The sequence below is a fragment of the Tachyglossus aculeatus genome, chromosome 5 (assembly GCF_015852505.1).
Source record: "Tachyglossus aculeatus isolate mTacAcu1 chromosome 5, mTacAcu1.pri, whole genome shotgun sequence".
Taxonomy (NCBI): Eukaryota; Metazoa; Chordata; class Mammalia; order Monotremata; family Tachyglossidae; genus Tachyglossus; species Tachyglossus aculeatus.
In genome coordinates this window covers 71,584,299-71,601,307 of record NC_052070.1, presented here as the reverse complement: position 1 = coordinate 71,601,307, position 17,009 = coordinate 71,584,299, and the positions used below count along the sequence as shown (strand labels likewise).

General features: G+C 39.6%; 1 protein-coding gene across 6 annotated transcripts in view; it reads left to right on the top strand.

Moving 5' to 3' along the window:
• Positions 1–17,009, top strand: part of MYO9A (myosin IXA) — a 322,627-nt gene that overhangs the window by 145,856 nt on the left and 159,762 nt on the right. For 5 of the 6 annotated variants that reach the window (XM_038746411.1, XM_038746413.1, XM_038746412.1 and 2 more), the window contains exons 3-6: positions 5,271–5,365; positions 7,846–7,908; positions 11,296–11,395; positions 13,045–13,101. In XM_038746411.1, coding sequence (XP_038602339.1) covers positions 5,271–5,365; positions 7,846–7,908; positions 11,296–11,395; positions 13,045–13,101 — 315 coding nt within the window. The remainder of the gene's footprint in view (positions 1–5,270; positions 5,366–7,845; positions 7,909–11,295; positions 11,396–13,044; positions 13,102–17,009) is intronic. The other variant, XM_038746410.1, reaches the window with a different exon arrangement.

Sequence of the window (17,009 nt, the reverse complement as noted above, 5' to 3'; positions counted from 1 at the left end):
ATTACCATATTGTAGTGTAAATGCTTTCACTGACACTCTCACTCTGATAGCTCCTTTTCTGTCCCTTTGACAGGCTCCTCTTCTGCCTCCCACCTTCTGACAGCATAGATTCATCTAGGCTCACTTCTAGGTCTAATTCTCCAGCTATACCCACTCCCTTGGAGAACTCATTCACTCCCATGGCTTCAACTTCCATCCATACGCAGATAATTCCCAGATTTCTCTCCAGCCAGGGCTGGAGTCTGGAGGCTGGAGTTCCTCTGCAGTTTCTCATTTCCTCCTGCCTTCAAGACATCTCTACCTGGTTGCCCCTCCAACCCCTCAAACTAACCGTGTCCAAAACAGATCATATTTCTAAAAAAGGTTCAGTCTGTGTCAAGAACCCCACTTGTCAAGAACCCCAGAGGTTGCCCATTCACATGTGCATCAAAAAGAAACTCCTTACCACTGGCTTCAGGGCACTCAGTCAGCTCTCCCCCTCCTACCACCTTACCTCGCTGATTTCCTGCCACAGTCCAACCTGCAAACTATGCTCCTCTAACCCCAACTTGTTCTTTGTCCCTCGATGTCATCTAACTCACCACAGACACCTTGCCCACACCCTCCCTTTGACCTAGAACTCACTCCTGTTAAAAATGCGCCAGACCACTACTCTCCCCACCTTCAAAGCCATATTAAAATCACATCTCCTCCAAGATGCCTTGCCCAATTAAAACCCTCCTTCCCCCGGCTCCCTCTTCTTACGGCATCTTCTATTCATTCATTCAGTCGGTCATATTTATTGAGCGCTTACTGTGTACAGAGCATTGTACTAAGCGCTTGGGAAGTACAAGTTGGCAACGTATAGAGACGGTCCCTACCCAACAACAGGCTCACAGTCTAGAAGATGAGCTTGGTATTCGCACCACAGCACTTAAGTTCATATCTGTAATTTATAATAATGTCTGTCTTGCCCTTTTGACTGTAAACTTGTGGGAAGGGAGCTTGTCTACCATCTCTGCATTGTACTCTTGCAGACACTTAGTACAGTGCTCTGTGCACAGTATGCATGAGATGCCATCCAGAGGCCTGATGGCATTGTAGCTAGAGCTATTTCTGATATCTGATAAGAGATTAAGGAAACTATTATAAAATCGTGGTGGTAAGAAAAGCAAAAGGAAAGAAGGTATTGTTATTAGCCAATCAGTTTCAAAAGGGAGGTATTTTATTTGACAGAATTTTAAAATTGTGTTTCACTTTTGAGATTTGCAGAGTACTTTTCTTCTGGGATTTCTAGACATATTCATTATTTTATAAAAAAAAGTTAGTACTTCTCAAGTCACAAACAAAGCTAGAGAGATCATAGAGCTGGTGGGGGATGTGAGGAAATTGACAGAGCAGAAGGAAGAATGGAGAAAGAAAAAGACTGTGACCAGCTTGTACAATGGGGAAAAAACAGTTCTCAGAGAAAAAGTAGCTCCAACCATGACAACATATTGATGGCTGCACTTTTAAAAATTTGGGCCCAAAGCAGAACTATAGTAATCGATCAGTATTTGAGTATATATTTAGGTTGTGACCCCATGTGGGACAGACAAGGGCTGTGTCCAACCTTCTTAACTTGTGCCTCTCTCAGCTTTTAGCACACTGCTTAGCTCTGCCAATTGTCAGCTGTGTGACTTTGGGCAAGTCACTTAACTTCTCTGTGCCTCAGTTACCTCATCTGAAACATGGGGATTAAGACTGTGAGCCCCCCGTGGGACAACCTGATCACCTTGTAACCTCCCCAGCGCTTAGAACAGTGCTTTGCACATAGTAAGCGCTTAATAAATGCCATCATCATTATTATTATTATTAGTAAGCAAGACTGAGCCCCCTTTTTTCTCTCCTCCTCCCCATCCCCCCCGCCCTACCTCCTTCCCCTCCCCACAGCACCTGTATATATGTTTGTACAGATTTATTACTCTATTTATTTTACTTGTACATATTTACTATTCTATTTATTTAGTTAATAATGTGCATCTAGCTTTATTTTTATTTATTCTGATGATCTGACACCTGTCCACATGTTTTGTTTTGTTGTCTGTCTCCCCCTTCTAGACTGTGAGCCCGTTGTTGGATAGGGACCATCTCTATATGTTGCCAACTTGTATTTCCCAACCCCTTAGTACAGTGGTCTGCACACAGTAAGCGCTTAATAAATACAATTGAATGAATGAAATACCATAATTATTATTACTGCCCCCAAAGTCTTAAGTGCTTAGAAGGATACAGTAGAGGCAAAAGACACAATCCCTGTCCTAATAATAATAATAATAATGGTATTTGTTAAGCACTTATGTGCAAAGCACTGTTCTAAGCGCTGGGATAGATACAAGGTTATCAGGTTGTCCCACGTGGGGCTCACAGTCTTACAATCCATCAGAGGAGTCCAACAGAAAAAATTATAAATGTTGGAAAAGAATGGAAACGCACATAAGTGTATAAAGAAAAAAGAATGCAAATTGAAATTTACTAAGGTGCTACAGTTGACTGTGAGTATATATGTTAGGAGGATGTGATCTGGAGGAGAAAAAAAGTTAATCAGGGAAGGTCTCTTGGAGGAGGTGGGACATCAGTAGAACTTTGAAGATAGTATTATGGACTGGCAGATTTAAAGGGGGTAGAAGTTCCAGGCAGAAAGAAGAGCATGGGAGTAAGGAGTCGTAGGCAGAAGACTCAAAATTGAAGCACAGTGAGAAGATTTGTTTGAAAGAAAGAGTGCACTTTATAGTGCCCAGAGAGGAAATTACTGATAAGAGGGAAAGAGCTGACCAGTTACCTTAAAGCAGTTGGGCAGGAGTTTCTGCTGTATGTGTAGAGGAATGGGTAACTTTGAAGATTTTGAGGAGTGGAGATACATGTTTTAAATTTTTGGTTTGTTGTTTTTTTAAATGATCTGGGCATTAAAAGTATGGAGTGAAATATGGATTGGCTAGGGAAGAGGCTGGAGGCCAGGGAGGAGAGTGATTGAGTAGTCTAGTCAGTAGAAGACAAGAGCCTGGGCCAGAAACCTACCAAAAATGTATGGTATTTAAAAATATAGTCACTCTCTCTCTCTCCCTTTTGGCGCCTCTGTTGTTATTTTCACTACCTCCCTGCAGGAGAGAGGTCATTTACATGCTTTTTCCTCACTGTGTTCCACTTGACATTCCAGGTGTACAAAGTGGTGAGAATGTTCCTCTCCATTTCATTTGGGAATTAGATGGAATGTACTGTGGAAAAATATCTGAGCTACTCCCTAAGGAGAGTAACCCCATGTTCGAAAAAGGCACTGCCCCTTCATTTGTGCCCCATTGAAATGGAGACATTCTCACCTACCCCCTGTCACCCCCCACCCCCCTTCTACACAGAAACCCAGAGGAAGGGAGGTATAGGTTGGCAGCTTTCTTCACTGTCTGCTTTTTTGTAAAATAAGTAATGTGTTGGGGAATGGGAGGGAGAGGAAATGATTGACGATGCTGAGCATTAACCCAAAATTCTTCTCTGGATATCCTCTAATTAGAATCATGGGGAAAAGCCTGCTGAATTCCAAAGGGGGTGTGAATTTTGAGATTTCATATTGCTACTCTGACTTGGAAGAAGTTACTTTTAGGGTGCACACATTTGGAATTAAGCCTCAGAAAGTCTTAACAAATATTCAGTCTCGTGGATACAGCTTGAAATGTTTTATTACAATTGGATGAAAATTACATAATGTTAATGAATTTTGGATCTCCCTATGTATTTCCTCAATACCATGTTCGGCTTTTCCTCCATGCCTCTAGGATTTCCCAGTTCCTCCCTTCTTCCCCCACTTGATTAGCATCCCATGTCTAATTGCAATCGGCTCCCTTGTAATGGGCAGTCACTGAGTCATATTTCTTGAGCACTTACTGAATGCAAAGCACTATACTAAACACTTGGGAAAATACAATATGACAGACACATTTCCTACCCACAAGGAGCTTACGGTCTAGAGGGGGAGACAGGCATTAATATAAATAAATAAATCACAGACATGTACATAAGTGTTGTGGGGCTGGGAGGGGGAGATGAATAAAGGGAGCAAATCAGCGTCGTCGGCAAGATAGGATTGAGGTTTGGTGAATAGGTTGGAATTAGAGGAGCCAAATGTGGGCCAGGTTGTAGTAGGAGAACAGAGAGATGAAGTAGGAGTAGGAGAAGGCGAGCGATTCAGCATTTTAAACCCAGTGGTAAGTAGTTTCTGTTTGAAGTGGTGGAGTAGTGGGTAGAGCATGGGAGTCCTGACTCTGCCCCTTGTCTGCTCTGCTCTTTGACCTTGGGCAAGTCACTTCACTTCTTTGGGCCTCAGTTTCCTCATCTGAAAATGGGGACTGTGAGCCCAATGTGGCACAGGGACTGTGTCCCACCTGATTTGCTTGTATCCATCCCAGCACTTAATGAAGTGCTTGGCATAGAGTAAGCGCTTAACAAATACCACAATTATTATTATGTGGAGGAGGATGGGCGACCAGTGGAGGTTCTTGAGGAGTGGAGAAACATAGACTGAATGGTGTAGAAAAATGATCCGGGCAACAGAGGATCCAGTCCATACTGGAGTGGGGAAAGAGACAGGTGGCAGGGAGGCCAGCAAGGAGCTGACACAGTAATCAACCTTTTAGTGTAGTCTGTCCTTCCTTGTTAATAGCAAAATAGCAGTAAGTACGATAATGTAAAAATGTGTAATGTATTTACAAATTTTTGAAATATAAGAATGTGAAGGTAGTTTGGGGTGAATGATAGATCTAGAGTGTAAGCTTGTTGTGGGCAGGGAATATGTGTACCAACTCTGTGTTGTATTCTCCCAAGCGGTTCATGCAGTGATCTGCACACAGTAAGCACTCAGTAAATGCCATTGATTGACTGCAAGGAATGAGCTTGACGTACCTATTGACTTCAGTTCCTATGACTTGCAGTTCAAGACAACTTCCCAAGACAATTCTGCTGCAGTCTGGGAATGACCTCAACTCTGATTTCTCTATCAAGTCAAGACTTGGGTTTTTCAAAATCAAATACAATATTTTAAGTGAAATTATCGTCTTCTGTCTTTCTTTACCAATAGTAGTTAATCAGTAAATGGTGTCCGGAGGGGCCAAGCAAGTCAATTAGTGTTGAAAATGCCCAGTTCCCTCCCTTATTCGCTTCTCTCTGAACATTAGAATAGCAGTTCTAAAAGCCTGCACGTAAATAGGATTTGTGCACGGTGTAATTCTTGAAATAGTGATAACAACTCCTTTTTGTTTTGACAGGCTTTTGGAAATGCAAAGACAGCACACAATAACAACTCCAGTCGTTTTGGCAAGTTTATTCAAGTAAATTACCAGGAGACAGGCACTGTGCGGGGGTAAGTGGCAATCAGGATGGTTAAAGGATTGGAGTCTGGTTACCTTTAATTTATGTACTTGAATGTACAAAACAGCTATGCATAAACTCTGTATTATAATTGATATGCAACATAACCTATTGAATTATTCATCTATATCCACATTTAGGGAAAATTATAGTACAATTGTGTTTTTTCCTGGCTAATATGGAAATACCTCTCCGAAAAATATGTTCCATGGTTCATCCAGCCATCCTTTCTGGAGAACAGTGTGTTAAAAGGAGAGGAAAAAACCCCACCAAATTTCCAGAAGCTGAGCTAGTGCAAAAGACACAGTTCTAATAAATAAGTGGAGTGGGTATCATGTTGGTACTTTAATATGTTCCAGACAGGCCAGAGGTTGACATATCTGAAGAGATTTTTTCCTTATGCCCCCCAAATATTTGGGAAGCCATTTGAAGAGATGGAGCAGAGACGGTCTAATTTCCAGTTTGCTCATAGCTGATTTGGTTACTCCTTATAATAAAAAGATGGCAACTCTAAAAGGCTTGGAAAAATGGGACAAGTTTGTGGGGTTGAGGGAAATTCTAACACGCACAAACACATCCCCAAACATTTATGACCTCCATCAGAACAGTTCTCTGCATTATTTCATCCCTCCCTTTCTCGGCAACTCCCCTTACCCTGCGATTTCTCGGCCACTGAAAGGGTTACCATTTCCACCATTCCATATGAAACCAGGAATTTTTCTTTCTACGAAGACATAGTCTCTCAATGGGCTTATATAGAAAGTCTTCAGCCATATAAAAATTTCCAAACTTAATTCCCTATTTTCTGGGATTAAACTCCTGTTTCTGGGGCCCCCTCCCCCCTCCTCGTGTTTGGAAAAGCCCAGTTAGGATTCATTCCCTCCCAGAGTCCCCTGCTCAGCACACATATCCCACCCTGGATGCCAGCTTTCATGAGGCACTCTGCCTGGGATTCCAAAACACCTTTTGATAATAATAATAATAATAATAATATTTATTAAGAACTTACTTTGGGCCCAGCACTGTAGTAAGTGCTGGGGTGGATACAAGCAAATCAAGTTGAACACAGTCTCTGTCCCAAATGGGGCTCACAGACTCAATCCCCATTTTACAGATGAGGTAAACTGAGGCACAGAGAATTGAAGTGACTTGACCAAGGTCACACAGCAGACAAGTAGCAGAGCCGCAAGAATCAGCCTGCTTCTTCAGTATCCTCCACCTAATGTTCTAGTGCAAGCAGTGCAATTTCTTAGAATGAAAAAGGGGAATGAGAAATCTCAACTGTTAGTATGCAGTAGCTACCTTCTGTACTATGAACAAGAGCAAGATAGGGCGGGACTCCCAGTTATCCCATAAAACCGACATTTTTGACTAATCCTGTGTTAAATAAAGTTAAAGATATAGTACATGTGCCTTGACTGGCACTGCACACACATATAAAGCTGTCTCTTCCTAAAATCACTTTGCTTTCTACTCAGGCAAATGCAGTGTTGGAGAAGGTACCCTAGTTCTCTAACAGTATTTCCTTCTAACATAGAGCACACATAATGGGTTGAGTTTTTTTGCATTTTGACAATCCCACAATCACTGACACCTTGCCCAGAGTAATGAGTTTTTGATTTCCTACTTGTATGACAAGTGTGGTTTTATTGCCTACTTTGGAAGCGTGATCTCATTTTTTGGAAATATTGTGTTCTGTACCCTCACCACGCCTCCACCAGAACAGTCTTACCTGGCCTAGCAGCATTGCTTTGTTCATAAAAGAGAATTTCTCTTGTCTTAATTATGTTATTCATCCAGTTGTTGCATTCATGTAGTTTTCTATTTCACCTTTTGAATTGTCTGCAAAGTTCACAGGCAAATGCTAATTTGGTTTTCTTTTTGTGATAGATGATAAGATGAAAAAGATACAACTTGAATTTTAAGGGAAGGGATTGAATTTACAGTGTTTTCGATTATTACAAAAACTTTTTACACTTTAAAATTAAATGTTGAACCTATTGAGGGAGAATAAATGTGGACTGTAATATTGATGAAGAGTCAGTTTTCCTTATCCCTCATGTTAGTATTTACAGTAATAAGTGAGTAGTTATGCGTAATGTAAAAGAAGAGCCTGTTAATTGTGTTGAGCATAACTTTTAAGTACAGTGGTATTGAGGCCTATTACTGTTCTGGTGTTAAGGTCAAAAATGGAAAATTATTCAGGTCTCTTAGTCACAATTTCCTTGTACATCTAGGCCACATGGATAGTCCCATGAAAATGGCTAGGTTTTTGGTAGTGCTGGCCTGGGATCAAACCAAAAACCTCAAAGCCAAACATAGTGTTGGGCCTGGGCTGTGTAAGGATTTACATAACCAAGAAAATCAAAACAGAAGTAAAGCTTTGTCATTGTGGTATTCTGAAGAGTACATTAAATTGTCCCAATAAATTGAGTGTTGAATAAGCTAGTAATATTTTTCCCCCCTCCTTAGGGCTTATGTTGAAAAATATCTACTGGAGAAGTCCAGACTAGTTTATCAGGAGCACAACGAACGGTAGGTGTTTTTATGTACATTTTTTACAATGTAAGACTTATTGGATGGAAGGAAGGTTCTTAGGGCCCCCCATTTAGTGGGAATATAGTACCTGGACTATATTACATGAATATGTGACGAATTGATTTACTAACCCCTATTTGCTTCTGACTTGGCTTGATTTTCAAATTATGGGATAAAACCTAACTCAAGTATTTTGGATGTTCTGATAAGCTTTTAAATGCTGTAATAATTTCTTGCATTGCATGAAGTTTCTTGGAGGAGCATTTCACTTGCATTTTATCCATGTATGATGAAATCTGGAGAAATTTAGGAAGTAAAAATTGTGATAGTTTTTCAGCAAGGATTTTACAAAATAGTCAGGAGGTTCAGACCTCCCATTTTAACCATCTGCCTTCTACTATTGTTTAAATGATATACTAGAATCACACTTTTATAGCAATTTCACATAAAGATGCATTATGTACAACCGTAAGCTAGGTTTTGGTTAATATCATTTTTATTTTCCTCCTTTGTATGTAATGTTTAGTGCCTTCCATCTTTTTGAAGTATAATTTTCTCTCACTCATTTCTCTAACCTTTCATTCCCCACACAAAAATTCCAAGATCTTTATCAGTAGACCATGTTTTTATTTGTGTTGTCTAATCAACTGATTTTTTTTATGCTTCTCTTCTGAGACATTATTCTTGCACTCTTGTCCTAAATTGTGTGTATTGTTTGAGGTCATGGAAAAGGAACTGTTGCAACTAAAATGATTCTATTAACTGAGATGAGCATAGCTTAAATTCCTTAGCAGTCTGAGAGCCTCCTCTTCTTGGAATGGCAGTGCTTATTACTGGAGTTCTAATTCCCTGCTCTCAAGGTTAAGCAATGCATGCTGAAGCTTGAAAACTTTAAATCTAGTTATCATCACTTAATCATTCCCCCCCTTAAATCTTTCACCAAACTCCTGGAGCAAAATGTTTCCCTCTGAAAACTATTGTACATTCAGTACACCCAGCTCTCCCTATACTATTGGGATTGTTTTGTCACACACCAGAAAATTAGCATTGTAGTGCTTCACATATTTGACGCTGCCCACATGTGAAAAGCCATTTCTTGGTGCAGTGAATTCAAACAAGCTTACAAGTCAGATGGACCTCTCCAATCTCATTTATTCTTTCATTCATTGTCATATTTATTGAGCACTTACTGTGTGCTTGGAAAGCACAATTCAGCAATAGAGACAATCCCTGCCCACAACGGGCGTACAGTCCCTAGCAATCTTCTATCCAAAACACAGAGTTAAACTGTGTGTTGTGGCAAGACATTGTGTACTTACATTAGATTGTTACATTTTTATTGAGTATGTTTTTGAAGAACAAGTGTTTAATAAAGCACTCATTGAAGAGAAGCAGTGTGCCCTAGTGGATAGAGCTCAGGCCTGGGAGACAGAAAGACCTGGTTGGGTTGTAAAACCGGCTCTGCCACTTGTCCGCTGTATGACCTTGGGCAAGTCACTTCACCTCTCTGTGCCTCAGTTATCCTGTCGTAAAATGGGGAGACTGTGAGCTCCATGTGGGACAGGGACTATGGCCAGCCTGACTACCTTTTATCTACCTCATCATCATCATCATCAATAGTATTTATTGAGCGCTTACTGTGTGCAGAGCACTGTACTAAGCGCTTGGGAAGTACAAGTCGGCAACATATAGAGACAGTCCCTACCCAACAGTGGGCTCACAGTCTAAAAGGGGGAGACAGAGAACAAAACCAAACATACTAACAAAATAAAATCAATAGAATAGATATGTACAAGTGAAATAAATAAATAAGCTTAACACATAGTAAGTGCTTAACAAATACCATAAAGGTTTTTTCAATTAATCAATCAGTCAATTTTATTTACTGAGAGCTTACTATGTGCAGAGCACTGTACTAAGCACTTGGGAGAGTACAACAGAGTTGGCAGACATGTTCCCTGTCCACAATCCACAATGAGTTTACAGTCTAGAGGGGGAGGCAGACATTAATATAAATAAATTATGAGTAATCTAAAATTCATAGTTATATCCATATATGGTTTGGAGGTGAGGGTTGGGCAAAGATCAAATGCCCAAAGGATACAGATCCACATGCGTAGACGAGGCAGAAGGGAGAGGGAGCCGGGAAAAAAGGGCTTAATCGGGGAAGGCCTACATTCAATAACTATGCCTTTATGTGCTACTTTTTATTGCTGTACCTAAAATTTTAGCTGATGCATCCTTTATAGGGAGAACTATTGATGGTCACAGCTGTAAGATTTCAAAGTATTCCAATGTGATTCACCATCCCATATCACTTTAGAGTATTGGTGATATCATGTTGTCTTAAAACCTTTCATTCCTTTTTACATTAGTATCTTAATTTCTCAGACTCATTATAGGATAAATCGTTTAGGACTAGTGCGTCAGCTAGAGTAGCAATAAAGGATATTCATTCAGTCTTATTTATTGTGTGCTTACTATGGGCCAAGCAGTGTACTAAGCACTTGGGAGAGTACAATGCAACAGAGTTGAAGACACATTCCCTGCCCATAATGAGGAGCAAAATCCAAATCAGTCAGTCAACTAGTGGGGTTGATTGAGAGCTTGCTGTGTGCAGAACATTGTACTAAGCACCTGGGAGAATACAATCTAACAAAGTTGGTAGACACGTTCCCTATCCACAACCAATTTTGCATCAGCCCATTCCCTGTTCTTTATGAAAATTTACAGCTGGATTTTAAGTGGCTGGTTCTTGGTAGGGACTCATCAGTGGCCCTAGGAGCATAATTTGTCCTGTACTGGGAGCCTGGAGAAAATTTGGTAAATGGTGTGAAAAACAATTGATGCTCCTCAGCCTTCTGATCACATCAGCTTTGAGAAGTTAAGCTGATAGTTAAGCTGAACATAGCTTAATTATGAGAAGCGGCATGGCGGAGTGGGTAGAGCATGGGCTGGGAGTCAGAAGGTCATGGGTTCTTATCCTGGCTCCTCCACTTTTCTGCTGTGTGACTTTGGGTGAGTCACTTCACTTCTGTGTGCCTCAGTTTCCTCATCTATAAAAGGGGGATTGAGACTGAGAGCCCTGCATGAGACAGAGAGTGTCCAACCTGACTTGCTTTTATCCGCTCCTGGCACATAGTAAGTGCTTAACAAATACCTTTGTTGTTGTTGTTGTCATTAGCAGCTGATTTGGTATTGATTTGGTTCATTTATGTATTCATTTATTGAACTTGGTGAAGATATTGGATTTGCGTAAAGGGATAATGCAGCATGGGCAGTTTGACATAATTTATAAAAATTGTTATTTTGCATTTACATTATTTGTATTGATCACTTATGACATTATCATGTTGAACCCTCTTTTCCTAACATTTCTGGCAGGAACTACCATGTATTTTATTACCTTCTCGCAGGAGCGAGTGAAGAAGAGAGGTTGGCGTTTCACCTTAAAAAACCTGAGGAGTATCATTACCTCAACCAGGTGGGATTTCATGGAAAGTTTGGTGAAGAAAAGCATTGGGTTATGTGGGATTTTTTTCCTTGTAATACATTCTCTGATGCTCAAATCTGTTACATAGGAAACAGGTTCATTTGCCTAAAGCATTCTCTTTTATTTTTGATCTCATATATCTAGATTCTGTAACAAAAGGGTTCATTTTTTTGCCAGTCAACACTTGTTATGGGTAATGATTCTGATATTCTCTGATTTTGTTCTTTGATGTTGCACACCTTACAATGAATAATTTAGCAAGTATTAGGCTTCTAAAGGACCAAGCAGCTTGAGTGGTGTTTACTAACTATTAATTTCTTTTGCCATGTTCTCTTTGAAATGTTGTTTGTCTGTTGGCAGGTCTGTATTATATAACTCCTTGCATGTAACTGCATCCATGTGTATGACTGACTTATAACATGAGTGTTTTATAAGGGTTTTTTTTTTTTTTCAAAAAAAAAATAAGCCTATTGATAGTTCAGAGTCAAATCCATCAACCACATTCCTCTTAGAAAACTTTATTTGGAAGTATCTAATTTGTAGTGGAAAAGTGACATAATTTCTTCAGTTGAATAGCAGGTTTCAGTGTCTTTTTTTCCATTTATGTGGTTGAGGTGAAAACTCACACTTTTCAGTAATTTCCATTAGTGTGAGTCATCACTACTCTTTAAGTATCACCATGCCCAATGAAGGTATACTTGATACTTTCAGTAAGATTTTGAAACGTAGTAACAAATACTGGTATCACACCACTAATTCACGCAAGCGGCCCTTATTTCAATTTTTTTTTTAATTCACCCTTTGAAACCATGTACAGGCTGCCAATCCAAAAAAGAAAAACTAATTGCAATCCTAATGGATTATTTCATTCTTAAATATTTAATGTGTATTTTTGTAGTGACAATAATCTGAGCTTAGTACTGTAATTTAAAGCTATTAAAAAAAATCAGTTTGACATTTGGGTGGTGACTTGGTGGATTCAGGATGCAGCCATGGTGTTGCCAGTATGGATCCTGCCAACCTCACTCAAAAATATGATGTGCTATATTTGGAAAAAGTAAGCAGTTATAATGAGTACATCACTTTCCCTAAACACTGAAGAGCATTATAGTCACCATTCTTCTTCTTGAGGGGAATTAAGCAGAATTTCCCTTGAAGCTGCTCCAGATAGCACCACAGTCATTCCCAGAGTAGTTGAGCAGTATGAGTTACTGCGAGATAGCTGTTCATTGCAATTATTCCATTTCTGGAACGGAAGTCCAAAATTAAGCCAGTGGTCTTTACCTAAAAAGTGTAATAAAACCCTCAAGTGGAATGCTGTAATCGGGGACCTGTTATAGAAATAAAAGCACACTGGCATTATATAAGTAAATCAGTCTTTATAGTATAAGGTATATATGAGAAGTGCATTAATGTAGCAGTGAGAAAACAATAAGAAATCTTGAGTTATAGGGTGATGATCCCCCTCGCCCATATCTAAATCTTCATTGTGTTTCTCTGACGCAGTGCAACCGTGCCAAAAGAGCTATGCTTCTGCAAGTTATAGAGCCAGTAGACCACCTAAACGACTTTTCCTAAAAGGATCAGGGGATGTGTGTGTGTGACTGAAATGCTACCTAATCAATCTGCCTTGCTTTCAGATGACAAAGAAACCCCTCAGACAGAGCTGGGATGATTGTTACTATGACTCTGAGCCGGTCAGTACAAGTACATGCGTATTCTTTGTTGCTGGTGAAGGGTATCATTTTGTTTAGTTTGATCTTTCATCCATTGCAAAATTTGGAGGAAAGCAAGGTCAAATGAAACCCAGTCCAGAACAAGAAATAACCAGAAGTCTGGTTTTTAACACTTAAGTGGCTGATTGGTAAAAATGCCAATCTTCTTCTTTTTTGGTCACTTTTATTTTCTTAGCACAGCGCTTGGCACATAATAAGCACTTAACAAATGCCATTATTATTATTATTATTATTTTCTTCAATAACTAATCTCTATCAACCCACAGTGTTATCTTTGGGTTCCCCCAACTACCTGAATATAATTGTTTTCCCTTTGGAACTTCTCCATTGGTCACGTGACAAACCCTCTCATGCCTTGAGTTTTCCTTACATTTTTCTAAATGAATTAATTTTGTTGAGAGATTTAAGCAGAGCATTGGCATTGAAATTACAGTACCTAGAATTTTTACATTTAAAAATCAGCTGATTTTATCTTCCACATCAAAAAACGTCATTTAGCGTTTTGGCTCTGTAAACTCATACGTATGATTTTTCCATGCATTTTACTTAAGGCATTCAAAATTGTGCTCTTTCTTTATCACAAAACGACCTGAAGTTGATAGCTAACAAATTAAAGTATGAGTGCATATTGTCTGTAAATCAGAATCCTGGAGGCAGAAATAAAATTCAGACCTGATAATTTTAAAGAAGCTCGGACAGAATTTTGACTGATATTTATGCCATTCAGTGGCATTTTAAGTATAGTCAATTCCAAGCTTGAAATGACCAAAAAAGATAGAATCCTTTCCCACGCTTCTGGAATTAAATGAAGGGTTGAACTCTTATGTCTGGTTTTGTTAGTCTGTGTGTATCCTTTTTCTATTTTGTCTTGCTCCAGAAAGCATGCTTCTTGTTTTTATTGCATATGGTTACTAACTCAGCTAACTTAATTGCAAAATTAATCGACTTCAGAAATTTAAAAAGTGAGACCAAGAGTTCACGTTTTATGGTGAAGAAAAGACATAGATAACTAAGTGAGATTTTTTTTCCTGGAGTTTGTTTAATTTTGTAAATGTTTCTTCAAGAAGTCACCCTGCTTATGATATTAGAAACGTTGACCATTGTATCATTCAGGCGTTTGGAAAAATATCAATTGACAACAAACTAATTTGTATCTAGTCACCAATTAGTTTCCTGAGGTTGGATGTTTATACATGAGAGCATAATTTATAAATGCCACTGAGAATGACTCAGTTAAAACATAGAATCTCCCATTTCTGAATGTTGAAGCTAGCAACAGTACCCAATTTCCTAGGGAAATCTTCAATTTGTTTTTAAAAAGATTATTTATTCACAGAAACATAGATGAGCTTATTTTGAAAATTTTTATTTTAAGTCTTTCATGTATATATTTGGGCACTGAAGACCAGGGACCAGAAAAATCTTACTTATGTAATTGCTTTGTGTGATCATTTCTGAGCCAAAATAACTGAAATCTGGTATCCTTGAATGGACTCACTGGCTGTAATGATAAAATGTGGTATTTATACACCCGTTCTGAACTGTGAGGGTGATATTCTTATAAAATCTCACATTAAGGAGCACTCATGTTGTACTCTTAGAACAGTTCTCCAGTGCTTAGAACAGTGCTTTGCACATAGTAAGCGCTTAACAAATGCCATTATTATTATTACTACTATCCACATGCAGTTTCTTCCATTACGTGGCATGCCGAGTCCAAACAGGTTCATGTTGTTGGAAGAATGGTCCTTAATTATTTACTTGTGTTCTAGCCAAACTGCATATTCTATTGAAAACATGTCTTGTGACAGAACTGAGTGTGTGGTACAATCATTTGTGTTCCTAGGCAAATTTCTAGAAGAGTTCAGTAATAGGCATTAAACTTAAGCACAGAGAGGTTAAATAACTTCATAATTTGACATGTCATTCCTCTCAAGTTCATAAATCATTCTTCTCAGTAATCAGTTACTATTGGATGTGTTCTCTGGAGTCCTAGAATAGAAAATTCTATACAGCTTATAGTTATAGAAAGTGACTTTTTAAAGTCCTTCTATCAATGTTTTTTTTTTTCCCTTTTGTAACATTCTTCATCAAAATTCCATATTTCCTGTTAGGATATTGAGTTCTTTGAATTGTTTAGTCTTAAGGTATGAATGAGTGGAAGTTTGCTCTTTCTGTCAAAGTTCCAAAATTCAAGAAACACCAGTTGCTGAAAGACTGAATCATAGATATGTCTCCTAGAGTTTGCCTTCTTCACATTGTCTTGCGTGACTTGAGCATGCTAAAACTCTGTCATGTTAATGGGAAGAAAAATATCCTTAAATTTGCCAGAGATATTATTTTTTACTTTGTAATATTTAATTTTATATAAATGATTTGCAGGTTTCTTTCTTCCAAAGGCTAATAAACATGGCAGCAAATATGCCAATTCTTTATCCCATTTCCTGTGGCCTCTACTCCATCCTTGTCATCTTTGACCTCTCAGGTGCCTTTGACACTGTCAACCACTCCCTTCTCCTGGAAACATCTGAACTTGGCTTCATGGACACTCTCCTCTCCTGGTTCTCCTCCTATCTCTCTGGCCGTTCATTCTCAGTCTTCTTTGCGGATTCCTCCTCTGCCTCCCACCCCTTTACTGTGAGAGTCACTCAGTTCTCAGTTATCATCATCATCAATCGTATTTATTCAGCGCTTACTGTGTGCAGAGCACTGTACTAAGCGCTTGGGAAGTACAAGTTGGCAACATATAGAGACAGTCCCTACCCAACAGTGGGCTAGTCCTCTTCTCTTCTCCATCTATACCCACTCCCTCAGAGAACTCATTTGCTTCCATGGCTTCAGGTGCCTTCTCTGTGCAGAAGATTCTGAAATCTACATCTCCTTATCGATCTCTGTCCTCTGCAGTCCCACATTTTTTCCTGCCTTCAAGACTTCTCTACTTGGATGTCCTGCTGACACCTCAAACTTAATATGTCCAAAACAGAACTTCTTATCTTCCCTCCCAAAACCTGCCTGTCACTTTCCCATCACTGAAGACAGAGCCATCTTCTCTGTCTCGCAAGCCCATTACCTTGGCGTGATCCTGGACTCAACTCTCTCATTCAACCCACATATTCAATCTTCCACCAAATCCTGGCACCTTCACAACATTGCTAAAATCCACCCTTTCCTTTCCATCCAAACTGCTACCATGCTAATCCAAGCACTTAGCCTATCCTGCCTTGATCATTGCCTCAGCCTCCATCCTTACCTCCCTGCCTCCTGTCACTCCCTGCTCCAGTCTATATTTCACTCTGCTGCTCAGATCATTTTTCTACAAAACTGTTCAGTCTTTGTTTCCCCACTCCTCAAGGACCTCCAGTGGTTGCCCATCTATCTTTGCATCAAAAACTCCTTCTATTGGCTTTAAAGCACTCAGTCAGCTTCCCCCCAGTACCTTACCTCCTGCTCTCCTACTACAACCCATTCTGCATACTTAGCTCCTCTAATGCCAACCTCCTCACTGTATCTCGATTTTGTCCATCTCACCACCTACCTCTTACCCACATCCTGCCTCTGGCCTGGAACACTCTCCCTCTTCATATCCGATAGATGATAACTCTCCCCACCTTCAAACCATATTAAAACATACCTCTCCTCCAAGAGGCCTTCCCCAACTAAACCCTCTTTTCCTTTTCTTCCACTCCTGTCTCTGATGTCCTTGCACTTGGATTTGCACCATTATTCACCCCTCCCTCAGCCTCACACCAGTCATGTACATATCCATAGCGTATATACTTATATTAATGTATGTATAACCCCTCTGGATAGTGAGCGCCTTTTGGGCCGGGAACCTGTCTACCAACTCTGTTATACTGTACTCTTCGCGA